This window comes from Meles meles, chromosome 17 (genome assembly GCF_922984935.1).
Source record: "Meles meles chromosome 17, mMelMel3.1 paternal haplotype, whole genome shotgun sequence".
Classification (NCBI taxonomy): Eukaryota; Metazoa; Chordata; class Mammalia; order Carnivora; family Mustelidae; genus Meles; species Meles meles.
In genome coordinates, this window is record NC_060082.1 from 53,143,348 (window position 1) to 53,161,622 (window position 18,275).

General features: G+C 37.7%; 1 protein-coding gene across 3 annotated transcripts in view; it reads right to left on the bottom strand.

Moving 5' to 3' along the window:
- Window positions 1-18,275, bottom strand: part of CEP350 (centrosomal protein 350) — a 154,375-nt gene that overhangs the window by 65,349 nt on the left and 70,751 nt on the right. For all 3 annotated transcript variants that reach the window (XM_045982217.1, XM_045982218.1, XM_045982216.1), the window contains exons 18-22: window positions 16,917-17,027; window positions 16,122-16,262; window positions 14,231-14,367; window positions 13,317-13,439; window positions 3,205-3,374 (exon numbers count right to left, since the gene is read on the bottom strand). In XM_045982217.1, the coding sequence (XP_045838173.1) occupies window positions 3,205-3,374; window positions 13,317-13,439; window positions 14,231-14,367; window positions 16,122-16,262; window positions 16,917-17,027 (682 nt within the window). The remainder of the gene's footprint in view (window positions 1-3,204; window positions 3,375-13,316; window positions 13,440-14,230; window positions 14,368-16,121; window positions 16,263-16,916; window positions 17,028-18,275) is intronic.

Genomic DNA, 18,275 nt, shown 5'->3' on the forward strand with positions numbered 1-18,275 from the left:
TTTTTTAAGATTTTGTTTATTTATTTGAGAGAGAAAGACCAGAGTGAGAGAGAGAGCACGAGCAAGGTGTGGAGGGGCAGAGGGAGAAGGAAAAGCAAGCTCTCAGCCAAGGAGGGAGCCTGATGCAGGGCTTGATCCTAGGACCCTGGGATCATGGTCTGAGCCAAAGGCAGATACTTAACTGACTGAGCCACGCAGGCACCCTGGCACTGGGTTACTCTTGTTACTACTAGAGCATCACGGTTTCTTCTCTCTGTCAGCAGCCAGAGCTAGATAATGTATGCATGTATACTAACTGATGTGTACACACACACACACACACACACACACAGTAGTTCCTGTATCCATCCGTCCATCCAAAGACGGATTCAGACTGATGTCACTGTCACTGACTCTAGCACCACAGGGTTCATTCCAGTCTTCCTTTCTTGTATATCTAATATCCTTCTCCACCGAGAAACCTGGCTCTTACAATCCAACATCAATTTACTTATTTGTTCAACCCCAATACATAAGTAAGAACTGTTTACCTGTATCCCTATGAAAAGCTCATTTACCAATTAGAATACAGTGTTTAATAAAAGAAATCAGACTCAAAAAACACATACTGTATGATTCCACTTACATTATTTTCGAATAGGCAAAGTGAAAGTCCAAGTACAGAAAGCCCATCAGAGGATGCTTGGGGCTGTCCTGAGGGAGGGCAGTTGAATGCAAAGGGTCATGGGAAAATATGGGGGGTAATATATCCTAAATCTTGAGTTTGACTGTGATTACGTGGGTATCTATCATACAGTTGTCAAACTCACTGCACTATGTGTTTGAAATGAGTGTACTAAATCCATAAAATTGATTTAAAAATTTAAAGAAAGCCAATAGAAGACAATAGCTGACAAATATAAAGAAGGAGTCTTGTCCAGGAACTTCCTCAGGAAATGAGAGTCCAATTCACATTTTTTGTTTACCTCTGCTAACACAAATATAAAATCAGAAACTTCCAGGGCTGATTTAATAACTTAATAAATACAAATGTCACACACACGAAAAAAGAATACAGTGTTTATATTCTGCTCTCTTTATATTTAGGTTTACAATTTCCACTCAAAAATGCCATTTTCCAAAATTACTTAGGTCAGCTCCTTTTTCTGCCACCTTCTTCAGTGTGGTCATGCCATACATTTGTAATAAAGTTAGATTCCTTTGTCACAGACTGCATCTATTCTAGGATCCCCAGCATCCTGGTCGATGTGTGTGTGTGTTTAGTTTGCACATGCTGAAATTTACTCTTTGTGATATACAGCTCTAGGGTTCTGAAAAATGCACAGCATCCGTCAGTACATAAAGAACCATACAGGACATCCCTTACATAAGTTGCTTCACACTTAAAAGTTCTCCTGTGCATCCCCTTTGTAGTTTAACAACTTCCTCTTTTACCTAACAGTTGAGAACCATTAATCTGTTTTCCTACCCAAAAGTTTTGCCTATTCCAGAATGTCATATAAATGGAATCATGCACTATGTAGCCTTTTGCAGCTTGCTTCTTTTGCTTAGTAAAATTCACTAAAAATTCATTCATTATGTTGCATGAATCAATAGCTTGTTCCTTTTCATCGCCAAATAGTATTTCACTATACAGATGAACCACTTTGCTTATCCATTCTCTTTGTAAGACATTTGGTGGCTTCTGGTTGTTAGCAATAATGAAAAATGGTGCTATGAACATTAGTGTATAGGCTTTTGTGAGGACCTAAGTTTTCAATTCGCTTGCCTAGGCATGTGATTGATGGATTATTATAAGACACTGAAAATGTCTTACAAAGCAGCTGTACCATTTTGCACTCTCATCAGCAACGAATTCAAGTTCCCATTGCTCTGCATCTGTACCGCCACCACTTTGTTGTCAGCTTTTTGGATTTTAGCCATTCTAACAGGAATGTCGTAGTATCTCATTGTGATTTTAATCTTCATTTCCCTAACAACGCATGATATTGAAAACCTTTCCTAAATCTACTTGCCATTTATATAGTTCCTTTAATGAAGTGTCTGTTCAGATCTTATGCACATTTTTAAATAGGGTTGTTGATTTTCTTGTTGTTGAGTCTTAAGGGTCCTTTATATAATTCAAGATATAAGTCCTTATGTGATTTACAAATATTTCTAATAGTCTCTGGCTTCTCTTTTCAATTCTCTTAACATGTGTTTTTCACAGAGCAGTTTATTGATTTTAAACAAGCATAGCTGACCAATTTTTCTCTTTCAGAGACTGTAGTTCCAGTGTTGTGTTCTAAGAAGTCACTGCTAAACAAAAGATGAGTTGGCTTTTCCCCCTCCTACAGGTTGTTAAAATGGTGTCGTTTCTTTGGATCTTGGTTGTCCTGAGGACTTTAGTTGCCTTAGCTCTCCAGACTCTTAACTTCACTTCTTCCACGAGGGAAGACTACTGGGCTCCATGGCACGCAGCCTGGAGACTCCCTTCAGGCAGTAAGCTGGAGCAGTCATAGTGCACCTCATCGCTTTTCATCTCTCATGAATCAATAGCATTCACTGCCTGATGTTCAATGTCTTAAAAATAGTTATTTCATATGTTTTGTCTGATATTTGTTTTAGGAGGGAGGGTAAATCTGGTCCTGTTCCTCCATTGTGGTCAGAAGTAGAAGTTCAAGTAATTTAATTTTATATTGTTTAAAGAAGTGAAATATATCAAAAAGTTGTAATTCATGACATTTCAGATTAGTCACTTGACAGTGATAAATCCGCAGTTATTGGAGCCAGGCACCATGGCAAACAACTTGAGAACGACATTAAGTCACGGATGGTTACTATCCTGAGACTCAAAGACACTTTCAATAAATTTGTCTTCACTATTTTAATTATAAGCACTATTATTAAGATAAGTAAGATAAAATAAAATTTTAGAGAGATTAAGTTCATCCTATAGGAGAAAATTAACAGATAATTTCTGTTTTCCTGTATCCTTTATTTTTCTCATTATGTGGAAGATGTCATTATGAAGTCACTATAGCTTTGAAATAGTTTCACCTGGATACACTTAATATCAGATTCAGATACACACACACACACACACACACACACACACACACACACACACTACCATGGTCTAACTAGCTCAGTCACAAATATCTCAAAGGGTTCTGGAAGCCTCCCCAAACAAGTAACTATATATACACATGCAAGAAACATTACCTTTCTCATCAGGAAGAGACGGCACACTGTCACTTCGCAGAGAATCATCTACAGCAGTCTGAACCTGTTCTTCAATAGAACTCTCCATCTTTTCACCATGAAGTTTCTTCTCATTTTCCTTAGAAGATGGAACTGAAGGGCTTTCTTGACGGCTGCTACCACTACTACTTCTGTTTACAGATATTATAGAAACAAACAAACAAACAAAAAAAGTGATAAGGTTCTTAAATTCAAAGTAAATTTATTTGGCAAGGGTAATGTGCTTCATGATCAAGATCTGAAATGATGAAACAAGTAACATAAAACATAAAATGTTAAGTGGACAGAGATCTGAGAAGAAACTTGTAGAAAAGAGAATGGCTTCACTCTTAAACAGTCATGAAAAGCAAGCACTAATCTCAGGCTATCACTTCCCTTTTTCCTTTCATTTTAAAATCAAAATCAAGGAAAAGGGGCCTCTATTTGGCTGTTTCAACTTCTTTACTTTTCATCAACATCACAATTAATCACAATCAGCTTAATTCCAACTACTCTACTATAATCCTTCTTTCAAACTCTACCTAAACTTGAATTCTCAAATCCAATGGATAATTTTTCTGCAATATTATATGGTCTTGATCTCCACTAGCTAAAGCAAATGTAGTAAAATGTTAATATCAGTATGATGTGAATAAAAAATATTTAGGAACCTGTATTATTCTTGCAATATTGTTGTAAGCTTGAAATTATATCAAAATTAAATGTTAAGAAAAAGACTTTTCTTTCTTACACTCCTTGTTTCTACCCTCACCAGCTTTTCTATCTCCCGAACCAGTTTTTCTGTTTCTTTCATGTCCTTTGAATTTTCCTGGCTTTCCTTAAAATGATGGTGATTCCCAGAGTTTTGTTGTTGGTCCCTTTCTCTTTTATGCTACATACGGTCCCTTGGCAATCTTATGCATCTCTGTAATTTCAACTACTATCATTCAGACTGAGCCTTAAATCTGTATCAACTAGTTCTGCCTTCCCCTGACTTTAGCCTCAAGTTTCCAAATGCTTAGTGAATGGTTTTTTTTTCATTGTGTTCAGTTAGCCAACATAGAGTACATCATTAGTTTTCGATATATATTCAACGATTCATTACTTGTATAGAAGGTCAGTGTTTTCCTTCCTCCCCCTTTTCTTTCCTTAGTTTATTCATTCATTTAAATATACATAGAAAGAAAATAAATAAATAAATAAATATACAGAGAGAGAGAGAGAGAGAGAGAGAGCGAGCGAGCCAATTATAAGCCATGTCTTAAGTTCCTCTCCATAAGCTATGTTGTCTTCTGAAATGCCTTTCCTTCCCTGCCTACCTATTTAAGACTGCTCTGCCTCCCTGATTTAAGACTTAGTTCAAGTATCATCTCTGTAAAGTGCTTACAGACTCCTTCTCTCACTCCCAAGGAAGGTTTGGTTACCTCTCTGCATTTATACTGTTTCTTTCTTTTTTTTTTTTTTGAATGTTTCTATAATTGTATTTATCAGAATATTGTCCAATTATGTGTCTGGTTTAGTAAATGTTTTGGAAAGTATAAACCATATAATATAGCTATAAGGTAAAAGAGATAAAGCAGGAGAGAGTGAGTGCTTTGGAGTCAGAAGGATATGGGTTTAATCTCAATTACTCTACTTAGCAGTTATGTGCCAATCATTCACTCAGTAAACGTGTAGTAAACTGCCTACTGCGTGCTAGGTATTTTGCTAAGTTCTGGGGATAGCAGTATAGCATGGTACTCACTAGGATGGCTGTAGTAAAAAAGAGAGACAATAACAAATGTTGGTGAGGATGTAAAAAAAAAATTAAATTTTTAGTGGGAATGTGAAGTGGAGCAGCTGTTTGGAAAAGCATGGCAATTTCCAAAAAGTTAAACAGAGGTATTTTATGACCCAGCAATCCCTCTTCTAAGTGTATACCCAAAAGAAATGAAAACATATGTCCACACAAAAACTTGTATATTCAGTTATGTAGCAGCACTATTCATAACAGTCAAAAAATAGAAGCAATCCAATGTCTATCAACTGATGGTAAATAAAATGTGGGAAAGCCATACAAGAGAATATTATTTGGCCATATAAAGGAATAATATACTAATATGTGATAGATAAACCTTAAAAACATTATACTAAGTCAAAGAACCAGTCACAAAGGACCACACATTGTATGATGCCATTTATATGAAATGTCCAAAAGAGACAAATCCACAGAGAGCAGAAATACTGAGTAGATTAGTGGTTGCCAGAAGCTGGAGAAGAGAGCAAAAGAAATGACTAATGGGTATGGGCCTTCTTTTTGGGGTGATGAAAATGAAGACCTCAAAGAATTTTTAGTGTACTCCATAACTGACAAATAAAGTAACAAGAGACAGAAGGTGGTAAAGGCTCAAACAGTTATATATGGAGTGCTATGGGAGAACACAGAAGGGATATCTAAAGCAGACTAAGGGTAACACTGACTCTTGGAGGGGAGTAAAAGTAAATTAAATGAAATAGAGTGGGGAAGGTCTAGAAAGAAGGTGTATCTTGGAGGAGTCCATGATGGCAAAGGAGTAAGAGACCTTAGTTTTGTCTGGTCCCAGGAATTCAGGTAGGTAGCTATTAAATCATTCTGAATACCTGCGAACTCAACTGGAGATCTAAGAAAAGAATAGCTACAAGTGCACAAACAGAAAAGCAACCACTTTCTGCAAAATGATAAGACAGAAAAACTCACCTCAAAAAAGAGAACAAGAGGCAATACTGAATTCCAGGGCCCTTATCAATATGGATATAAGTAAGATGTTAGAACTGGAGTTCAGAACAACAATTATAAAGATACGAGCTGGGCTTGAAAAGAGCATAGAGAACACTAGAGAATCCCTACCTGGAGAAATAAAAGAACTAAAATCTAATCAAGTTGAAACAGAAAAGACTATTAATGAGAAGCAATAAAAAAATGGAGGCTCAGGATGCCTGGGTGGCTCAAAGTCTCTGCCTTCGGCTCAGGTCGTGATCCCAGGGTCCTGGAATTGAGCCCTGCGGTGGACTCTCTGCTCAGCGGGGAGCCTGCTTCCCTTCCTCTCCTTGCCTGCCCCTCTGCCTACTTGTGATCTGTCTGTCAAATAAATAAATAAAACCTTAAAAAAAAAATGGAAGCTCTAACTGCTAGGATGAATTAGGCAAAAGAGAGAAATAGTAATATAGAAGACAAAATGATGGAGAATAAAGAAGTTGAGAAAAAGAGAGATAAACAACTATTAGATCACGAGGGGAGAATTTGAGACATAAGTGATAAGCAAAACAGCGTCAGAATAACTGGGATTCCAGAAGAAGAGGAAAGAGAGAGAATGGGGCAGAAGGTATCCCAGAGCAAACTAGAGCATAGAACGTCCCTAATCTGGGGAAGGAATAAGGCATTCAAGTTTAGGAGGCACATGAGAATCCCCTCAAAATCAATAAAAAAGGTCAACACCTCAGCATATAATAGTGAAACCTGCAAATCTCAGAGAAAAAGAAAAAATCCTGAAAGCAGCTCAGAACAAGAGGTTCGTTACCTACAAGGGTAGAAACATTCAACTGGAAGCAGCCCTATCCACAGAGACCTGGCAGGACAGAAACGTCTGGCATGATATACTCAGGGTGCTAAATGAGAAAAATACACAGCTAAGAATACTTAATCCGTCAAGGCTGTCATTCAAAATAGCAGGAGAGATAAAAAGATTCCAGAATAAACAGAAACAAAGATTTTGTGATCACTAAACCAGCCCTGCAAGAAATATTAAAGGAGATCCTTTAAGTAAAGAGAGAGCCCAAAAGTAACATAACCAGAAAGGAACAGAAAAATACACAGAAACACTGATTTTACAGGTAAGACAATGGCACTAAATTCATATCTTTCAATAGTTACTCTGTAAAGGGGCTAAATGCTCCAATCAAAAGACAAAGGGTATCAGATTGGCTAAAAAAGCAAGACTCATCAATATGTGTCTATGAGAGACTCATTTTAGACCCAAGGACACCTCCAGATTGAAAGTGAGGGGGTGGAAAACCATGTATCATGTTAATGGACATCAAAAGAAAGCTAGGGTAGCAATCCTTATATCAGACAAATTAGATTTTAAACCAAAGACTGTAATAAAAGATGAATAAGGACACTATATTATAATTAAAGGGTCTATCCAATAAGAAAATCTAACAATTGTAAATATTTATGCCTCTAACATAGGAGCAGCCAATTACATAAACTAATTTATAACAAAAAGAAACACATTGGTAATAATAAAATAATAGTAGGGGACTTTAACACTCCACTCACTGGAATGGACAGATGATCTAAGTAGAAGATCAACAAGGAAACAAGGGCTTTGAATGGCACACTGGACCAGATGGACTTCACAGATAATATTCCAAGGATTCCATCCCAAAGCAACAGAATATACATTCTTCTTGAGTAAACATGGAACATTCTCCAGAAAAGATCACATACTGGGTCACGAATCAGGTCTCAACCTGTACCATAAGACTGTGATCATTCCTTGCATATTTTCAGACCACAATGCTTTGAAACTGGAACTTAATCACAAGAGGAAATTTGGAAAGAACTCAAACATGTGGAGGCTGAAGAGCATCCTATTAAAGAATAGGTTAAAAAAAAAAAAAAGAATGAATGGGTCAACCAGGAAATTAAAGAACTTTTTTAGCAAAGGTGGGCCTAAGAGGGAAGTATATAGCAATACAAGCCTTTCTCAAGGAACAAGAAAAGTCTCAAATACACAACCTAAACTTATACCTAATGGAGCTGGAGAAAGAACAGCAAATAAAGCCTAAGTCCAGCAGGAAAAGAGAATTAATAAAGATTAGAGCAGAAACCAATGAAATAGAAACCAAAAGAACAGGAGAACAGATCAACGAAAGCAGGAGCTGGTTCTTTGAAAGAATTAATAAAATTGAAAAAACCTTAGTCAGACTTATAAAAAAGAGAAAGGACTCAAATAAAATCATGAATGAAAGAGGAGAGATCACAACCAATACCAAAGAAACACAAACAATTAAGAACAGTTAAAAACAAACAATTAAGAAATAAGAACATACTATGAGCAATTACATGCCAACAAATTAGGCCATCTGGAAGAAATGGCTGCATCCCTAAAGACATATAAACTATCAAAACTGAAACAAGAAGAAAGACCCATAACCAGCAATGAAATCGAAGCAATAGTGGCTCAGTGGATTAGGCCGCTGCCTTCGGCTCGGGTCATGATCTCAGGGTCCTGGGATCGAGCCCCGCGAGCCCGCTTCCTCCTCTGTCTCTCTGCCTGCCTCTCTGTCTGCTTGTGATCTCTCTCTCTGTCAAATAAATAAAATAAAAAATCTTAAAAAAAAAAAAAAAATCTCCCAACAAACAAGAGTCCAGGGCCTGATGGCTTCCCAGGGGAACTCTACTAGAATTAATACCTATGCTTCTATTCAAACAATAGAAATGGAAGGAAAACTTCCCAACTCTTTCTTTGAGGCCAGCATTACCTTGATCCCAAAACCAGACAAAGAACCCACCAAAAAGGAGAATTACAGACCAAAATCCTTGATGAACAAGGATGCCAAAATTCTCACCAAGATACTAGCCAATAGGATCCAAGAATACATTAAAAGGATTACACAGCACAACCAAGTGGGATTTATTACTGGGTGGCACAGGTGGCTCAACATCCACAATTCAATTAACATGATACACTACATTAATTTAAAAAAGAAAAGGGACAAGAACCATATGATCCTCTCAAAAGATGCAGAAAAAGCATATGACAAAGTATAGCAGTTTTTCTTTTTTTTTTTTTTTAAAGATTTTATTTATTTATTTGACAGCGAGAGAGAGATCACAAGTAGGCAGAGAGAGAGAGAGAGAGGGAAGCAGGCTCCCTGCTGAGCAGAGATTCCCGATATGGGACTCGATCCCAGGACTCTGAGATCATGACCTGAGCCGAAGGCAGCGGCTTAACCCACTGAGCCACCTAGGCGCCCCAGCAGTTTTTCTTGATTGAAACTTCTCACAGTGTAGGGGTAAAGGGAACATACCTCAATATCATAAAAGCCATCTATGAAAAGCCCACAGCAAATATTATCCTCAGGGTGGAAAAACTGAGAGTTTTTCCCCTAAGGTCAGGAACACGTCAGGGATATCCACTATCACCACTATCACCACTGTTGTTCAACACAGTGCTAGAAGTCCTAGACTCAGCAATCAGACAACAAAAGAAATAAAAGGGATCCAGATTGGCAAAGAAGAAGTCAAATCCTTATTCCTTGCACATGACATGATACTCTATGTGGAAAATCCAAGACTCCACCCCAAAACTGCTAAAACTCATACAGGAATTCAGCAAAGCGGCAGGATATAAAATCTATGCACAGAAATCAGTTGCATTTCTATACATTAACAATGAGACAGGAGAAAGAGAAATTAAGGAGTTGATCCCATTTCCAATTGTACCAAATACCAAGATACCTAAGAATAAATCTAACCAAAGAGGCAAAGGATCTGTACTCAGAAAACTACAGAACACTCATGAAAGAAATTGAGGAAGACACAAAGAAATGGAAAAACTTTCTATGCTCATGGATTGGAAGAACAAATATTCTTAAAATGTCTATGCTACATAGAGCAATCTATATAATCAATGCAATCCCTATCAAAATACCATCAATTTTTTTCACAGAGCTGGAACAAATAATCCTAAAATTTGTATGGAAGCAGAAAAGACCCTGAATAGCCAAAGGAATGTTGAAAAGGGAAAGCCAAAGCTGGTGGCATCACAATGCCGGACTTCAAGCTCTATATCAAAGCTGTAATCATCAAGACAATGTGGTATTGGCACAAAAAAAAAAAACAAAAAACAAAAAACAAACAAACAAACAAACAAAAAAAAAACCAAAAAAACATAAATCAGTGAAAGAGAAAGGAGAACCCAGAAATAGACCCTCAACCCTATGATCAACTAATCTTAGACAAAGTAGGAAAGAATATCCAATGGAAAAGGACAGTCTCTTCAACAAATGGTGTTGGAAAAACTGGACAGCCACATGTAAAAGAATGAAACTTGACCATTTCCTTACACCATACACAAAAATAGACTCAAAATGGATGAAAGACATAAATGTGAGATATCAAAATCCTAGAGGAGAACACAGGCAACAACCTCTGTGCAACCTCTCAGCCACAGAAACTTCTTGCTAGACATGTTTCCAAAGGCAAGGGAAACAAAAGCAAAAATGAACTACTGGGTTATCATCAAAATAAAAAATCTTTTATAAAGCAAAGGAAACAGTCAACAAAACCAAAAGACAACCAACAGAATGGGAGAAGATATTTGCAAGTGTTTTATCAGATAAAGGGCTAGTATCCAAAATCTATAAATAACTTATCAAACTCAACACCCATAGAACAAATAATCCAGTCAAGAAATGGGCAGAAGACATAAACAGACATTTCTCCAAAGACAACTTACAAATGGCCAAGAGACACATGAAAAAATGCTCAATATCACTCACCATCAGGGAGAATCAAAACCACACTGAGATAGAACTGCACACAACTAAGAATGGCTAAAATCAACAAGTTAGGAAATGACAGATGTTGGTGAGAATGCAGTCAAAGGGGAATCCTAACCCTCTTATCTTAAACTGTTGGTGGGAACCTAAGCTGGTGCAGCCACTCTGGAAAACATATGGAGGTTTCTGAAAAAGTTGAAAATAGGGCTACCCTATGACCCAGCAATCACACTACTGGGTATTTACCCTAAAGACACAAATGTAGTGACCCAAAGGGGTACCTCCACCCCAATGTGTACAGCAACAATGCCCACAATAGCCAAACTATGGAAAGAGTCCAGACGTCCACTGACGGATGAATGGATAAAGAAGATGTGGTATAACATATATACAACGGAATACTACACAGCCATGAAAAACCGAAATCTTGTCATTTACAAAGACATGGATGGAACGTGAGGGTATTATGCTAAGAGAAATAAGTCAATCAGAGAAAGGCAATTATCATATGCTCTCTCTGATATGAGGAATTTGAGAGGCAGGGCAGAGAGTTGTGGGGGGAAGGGAGGGAAAAAAAGAAATGAGATGGGACCAGGGAGGGAGACAAACCATGAGAGACTCTTAATCTCAGGAAACAATCTGAGGGTTGCTAGAGGGGACAGCGGTGGGAGGGATAGGGTGGCTGGGTGAGGGACACTAGGGAGGGTATGTGCTATGGTGAGTGCTGTGAATTGAGTAAGACTGGTGAGTCACAGACCTGTATCCCTGAAACAAACAATACATTACATGTTCATTTAAAAAAAGAAAGAAAATGTGGTTATATACATACAATGGAACACTACCAGCCATCAAAAAAAAAAAAAAAAAAAAGAAAAGAAAAGAAATCTTGCCATTTGCAATTATGTGGATGGAACTAGCATAGTGACATATTTCACTATGCTAAGTGAAATAAGTCAATCAGAGAAAGACAATCATCATATGATCTCGCTCATAAGTGAAATTTAAGAAACAAAACAGAGGATCAGAGGGGAAGAGAGGGAAAAATAAAACAAGATAAAATCAGAGAGGTGACAAACTATTAAAATACTCTTAATCATAGAAAACAAACCAAGGGTTGCTGGAGGGGAGGTGGGCAGGAGGACGGGGTAACTGGGTGATGGACATTAAGGAGGGCATGTGATGTAATGAGCACTGGGTATTATATGAGTGATGGATCACTGAACTCTAAATCTGAAATAGTACATTATATGTTAATTAATTGAATTTAAATTTTAAAAAGAGAAGGTTTATCATATGTAATGGCACAAAAGAGAGAGAGAGGGCATGGCTCTTTTTTTAGAGAATTACATTAGAGTAGTTGTAATTAGTAGACTAGGGTAAGAGGGGAAATGCCAAGAGACAGGGCTAGAGATGGACCAAAGCTTCAATAATAAAGGAACTTTCATGCTGTACCGAGTGGCTCTACAGGAATACTGAAGGTTTCAAACAGGTGAGTAACAAATTGGCTGCAAATTTTAGAAAAATCACTCAACTTACCATGTGTTTAGTGAAGACATTGGAGAATGGTTTGGGAAAAGACTGGGAAAACTATGAGGAATCCCCTGTAGTGACCCAGCTGATAGCCTCAATGAACTGCGTGTCAGGAAGGTTAAATTAAAGTCACAGAGTTCCAGAGATATAGTAGGTACTTAATGCCCCACACTAACGTTTTTTAGTCTCATGATTTAATTTTTTAAATGAGGTTTCACTTTGACAATGTAGGTATCCTACCATAAGAATGCTGGAAAAGGAGCTTCGAAAATCTTCTAATCCAAGGACAGAACCGTATTTGAAAACTACAGATGTTAATACCATGCAAGAACCAATGACAAAGTATTCTATCTTCTTTTATAATTATAAAAATTAGTACATACAGTAATGTCAAGAAATATGGATGTTAGCAAAGCAATGCACAATAAACATAGGACTTGGAGCCAGATAAACCAAGGTTCAATTCCTTGGAGTGCTACTATCTATGTGACCTTGGGTGAGTTTCTTAGCAACTGCATGAGCCTCTGTTCCCTACTATAAATGAGGACGGTATCTGTCTTAGAAGGTTGCTGTGAATATTAAATGCAGAACAAAGAGGGGAACCTGGGTGGCTCAGTGTGTTAAGCCTCTGCCTTCGGCACAGGTCATGATCTCTGGGATCGAGCCCACATCGGGATCTCTGCTCAGCAGGAAGCCTGCTTCCCACCCCGGGCTCTCTGCTCAGCAGGAAACCTGCTTCCCACCCCCGCCCACCACCTGCCTCTCTGCCTACTTGTGTTCTCTCTCTCTGTCAAATAAATTTAAAAAAAGAAAAGAAAGAAAGAAACTGACACGGTGCTTGTAGAAGGCAGGCTCTCAAGGAATGGTATTACATTACTACATAGAACAATTATTTTATAAATCAGTTAATCAAATAAGGGAAGTCAGAACTTTGAAGGAAAGACACTATTTCATTTAAAGAAATAAGATTAAGAAGTAAAAAGAAAAACCACTGTTTAAGCCATTCACCACACTTTACTAAATCAAAGTGTTTTCACCTTCGATCATGATTCTTGTATCTTGAAGACTCAGAATAACTATCGTATGAAGGGGAATACTTCTGATGTTTTGAATCAAGGGTCCCTTCTTTACTCTGAGAGGCTGAAACAGATTGACTTTTCCTGCAAAGAGAATAAAAACTGATTAAACATTTAAAATCTCTCATAAGAGAAGGATTTTAAATGCCATTTAACACCGAGATAAAATCTCGAATAGAAATTATGAAATAGCTATGACAAAGTTTTTTAAAAAGGCATTCACTCATAGAAAAGAGTATCTTTTGCTCTGTGAGAAATAAACACAAATCACCCCAAGTATCAGTAAATGTGAATAGGGACTTAAAATCTATGAATTAGAGACAGTCAAAATGTGATGTAAAAAGAGACACACAAACATGATCACATCACCCAGGCTGCCTAAAAAACCGACTCTTCATTGTTCCAAGAATAAACTCCAAAATCCTCAAGGTCTGCAATGTCCTACTGTCATCTGACCCGTGCATCATCTCCTACCATTCTCCCCTTTGTTCTCTGCCTCAAGTCACATTCTTCCCTCATTTTCTCCTCCTACACTTGTGTGTACTGGCCTGCCAGTCTTTATCTGCTTTATATCACTGACTCCTTTCCATCCACTGGATCTCACCATAAGCTTTCCTTCCCCAGGAAACCTTTCTCTTTCGCTGTACCCCCAGGCTATTCAAATTCCTTCGTTTTAGATCTCTGAGATGTACATTCTTTTCTCTCGTAACACATGTCTCAGTGTGTAAGTGTTCATTCACTTCAGTGAATATTTGATTACAATATCTATCTTCCCCACCACACTGTATGCCCATAACTATACTCCTAGTGCCCACAACAGAGCCTGGGACATAGTAGATACTCATTGCATAGTTGCGGAATGACTGAGTATTAACCTATCCGTTTCAGCTCTGGTCCTCAGCTGTTTCACAAAGTCTGGAGCATGCTGTCGTTGGTGGTCATATAGCGTTGTCAGGGGAGCTCCAGAAGCAGTGATGGCATCTGAGATATGAGTTCGAGTCAACTCTGCCATCTAAATAAGAACACACACAAGGCAAAAGTAGATGTGAAAAAAAAATCAAAGAAAACTGAGAAGGAGCACAGGGTCTTCGAAAGATCACTGGATTAAGAGAAGTAAATTCTGCTATGAGAGGTAAAACACCGGGGGCAAGTAATTTAGATTCTTTAAGTCTCACAACAGCTTCCTTATAAAAATAAAGAGGTGGATGGACTACTTGATTTCTAAGGTTTCATCTAGCTGTAGCAACCTATAAATTAAAACAAAATCCTCAAGTAATATAATAAGCCATAATAAACCAAAAATAAATCTTCTATAAGAATCAACTCAATTTCTACTTCCTCTATCTGTTTTGACCTACAATGGGAGGTATCTTCCCCCTCTCAGCCACTACTGCAACTGCTGCCTGTATTGTGCATTTGGTGTTGATTCAGTCACTGCCTTGACAACTTGAAGTGTTTTTGAAATCTTTGTTAATGTTGTGTAAAATTTTCTTAAAGGAGTCTATGCACAATCCCACAGTACCCAACCAGGAGGTTCCTGGTCTTTTAATATCAGTAACAAAATTATTTCACAAATAAGCCTCAATTGTACCTGCTAATATAAACTGAAACTATAGCTATAGACTATAATATCCCATATACAGACAAGAGTAAAACTATTTCTGGCTTTGTTCTTGGTACAGTAAAAGACAAAACACTAACATCACTGTAGGTAAAAAGGAACCATCTTCATACAAAGCAGATCAATGGCTTCCTGGGACCAAAGCTGGGGAGAGAACGGATGGGTGCATGAAGAAACTTTTTAGTGACGGAAATACAGTTGCCTTCTGAACAACATGGGAGTTGGGGGAGCCAATTCACTAAGCAGTCGAAATTCGTGCATAACTTCTAATTCCCCCAAAGCTGAACTACTAAATAGCCTATTGTTGATTAGAAGCCTTACCCATAACATAAACAGTTGATTAACACATATCTTATACATCATATGCATTTTATACTGTATTATTATAATAAAGTAGGCTAGGGGCACCTGGGTGGCTCAGTCAGTTGGGTGTCTGCCTCCGAGGTCATGATCCCGGCGGGGTCCTGGGATCAAGCCCCACATCAGGCTCCCTGCTCAACAGGAAGCCTGCTTCTCCCTTTCCCACTCCCCCTGCCTGTGTTCCTTCTCTCTGTCAAATAAATAAATAAAATAATAAAGTAATAAAATCTTTTAAAAAATAAATAGAGTAGGCTATAGAAAAAAAATATTAAGAAAATCCTAAGGAAGAAAAATTACATTTATAGTACTGTATTTGTAAAAAAAATTTTTGCATATAAGCAGACCCTCACAGTTCAAGCCCATGTTGTTCAAAAATCAACTGTATTCTATTTCTCAATTATGGTGGTGTTTAGAGGGATGGACAGAGAGATAAGGAAAGACAGAAATACACAGATATAGATACCTACATCTGATTAGATACCTATATATTTGTCAAAACTCATCAAACAATACACTTAAATTAAATATATTTTATAGTTTGTAAATTATACATCAATAAAATCAGCATATTTTTTAAAAACCTACTCAAGGGCAGATATTTAGAGTTCTTCTCCATTTTTCCTGCCTCTGATCACTCACATGTACAACATACTGCCTCCAGTCAACAGCATTTGGCTCCCACTGAAAGTCACTAATCAAAAGTACATATTTGCTAGATGTTAGAAACTGCAAAGACCAAATCTACTCAGATTGACTAAAAGAAAAGGGTCTCTCAATGGCCTTACTTCACAGATCTGGCGAGCCACATCTGTGTTGAGGCGAGCAGTGTCTGCTTGGTGAGTGGCTATTTTACAAGTTGCTTCCTGCAGGACCTCCGCTACTTCCCTTTGTGATTTGACCACCTGCTGTAAGGATTCTGCATGGACCTGAAAATAAAAGAAAGTAAAAAGAGAACTTCTGTTACGTCTCAGTCTCTCCCTGCTCCAAGTTAGCTTTAATTTTAAACTTGTTTTATGGCGCAAATGCCTTGTAAAACAAAATGTCTAGATTTCATATCTTGAAATCTAAAGTTTAGAGTTTTAAAATTACTGCTGGAGTTTAATTTTTAATTCTACCATTCACGAGTTGATGTTTCCTTAGACAATAAATACTATGTACCTCAGCTCCCACTTCTCTAAATTGGGGATAAATCTTATCTCACAGGATTGCTACCAGAGTCAAATGACATGAAATTAACCCAAATGGCATAATGTACTAAAGCATTATTATATCTTTCCTTTTTCACTCCTACATAATTAAAAGAAAACTGAAGTGGGGCGCCTGGGTGGCTCAGTGGGTTAAAGCCTTTGCCTTCGGCTCAGGTCATGATCCCAGAGTCCTGGGATAGAGCCCCACATCGGGCTCTCTGCTCTGCGGGAAGCCTGCTTCCTCCTCTCTCTCTGCCTGCCTCTCTGCCTAGTTGTGATTTCTCTCTGTCAAATAAATAAAATATTAAAAAAAAAAAAAAAAAGAAAACTGAAGTGACTCCAAAGATACAAATTTATATTTAAAGAACCAGTGCATGCTGCAAACGTAAGTACCTGAGCTGCTTTGTTTCGGGTTTCTTCTAATTGTCTCTGACACTCCAAAGCCTCTTGTTCAGCCTTCAGTTTCAAAAGAGCCAAGTCTCTCTCATGGCGTTGCTGCTGTGCCTTCAAAATAAAAAAATGACCAACTATTAATTCTAAGATACTACACCCAAAATACTATTTTCCTAACATAATTTTTTTGAAGCAACTTGTTAGAACTTCAAGGAAAGACAGCAAATAGAATAGCCCTAAACTGTTATCAAAATATTTAATGACCACCTACTATGTGTCAAATAATGCAGTAAAATTAAAAATTTCCAAGGCACACAGGACTAAGAACTCATACAAAAAAGCTAGTTTTAAAGCAAAAGCTGCAGTACCTAACTCTATAAAAGAGATTAAAATGTCCTATGTATAAAAATAAAGGATAACACTTCGCAACTCAGAATTTTAGGACTCCTTTATTCTGGCTTTACAGGAGTAGTTTCATGAAAATATTGCCCCAGAAAAGGTCTTCTCACCAGGACCTTTTCTTTCCACTATTTCATATAACGTTATCAATCAATTTGTATTTTTTCATTTCTTCTGGAATTGTGCTAAATACAGGTTTTCTAAAGGTGGAAAGACTATATAAAGTTATATAATGCCCTGTATAAATCTGGAAGCCCAGAATTATAATGTATCCCTAAAATGGTAGAAAATCTCAGTGCTATTTTGGATTTCAAGGTAATGGCCACTGCCATGGGGTCATTTCCCTAATTCAGTGATTTTTTTTTCTAAGATTTTATTTATTTATTTGACAGACAGAGATCACAAGTGGCTGGGGGGGCGGGTGGGGAGGCAGGCACCCCGCTGAGCAGAGAGCCCAATATGGGTCTCGATCCCAGAACCCTGGGATCATGACCCGAGCCGAAGGCAGAGGCTTTAACCCACTGAGCCACCCAGGCACTCCAATCCAGTGACTTTTAACCAAGCTCAGTCCCTCCTCAGTCTCCATCAGGAAGACTTGGAAATGTCTGGGAGAGTTTTTGCTGTCCTGATGACTAGACAACACTACTGTTATTTATTGGGAGAGGTACAGGAATGCTCAACTCCTTGCAAAGTATGGGATAATTCCACACAAAGAATGGTTTTAGGTATTTTGGGACGAACAAATGCAAAACAAAATTGAGAAAAAATTATTTACAACAGCATCAGGAGACATAAAATATTTAAGAATTTTAAAATGTGTAAGATCTGTACACTGAAAATTACACTGCAGAGAGAACTATTTTTAAAACGTAAGTAGAAAAAGGTATCAGGCTCACAAATTAGAAAATGCTATATTGTTAAGATGTAAAGTCTCCCCCCAAACTGATCTATTGAATCAAT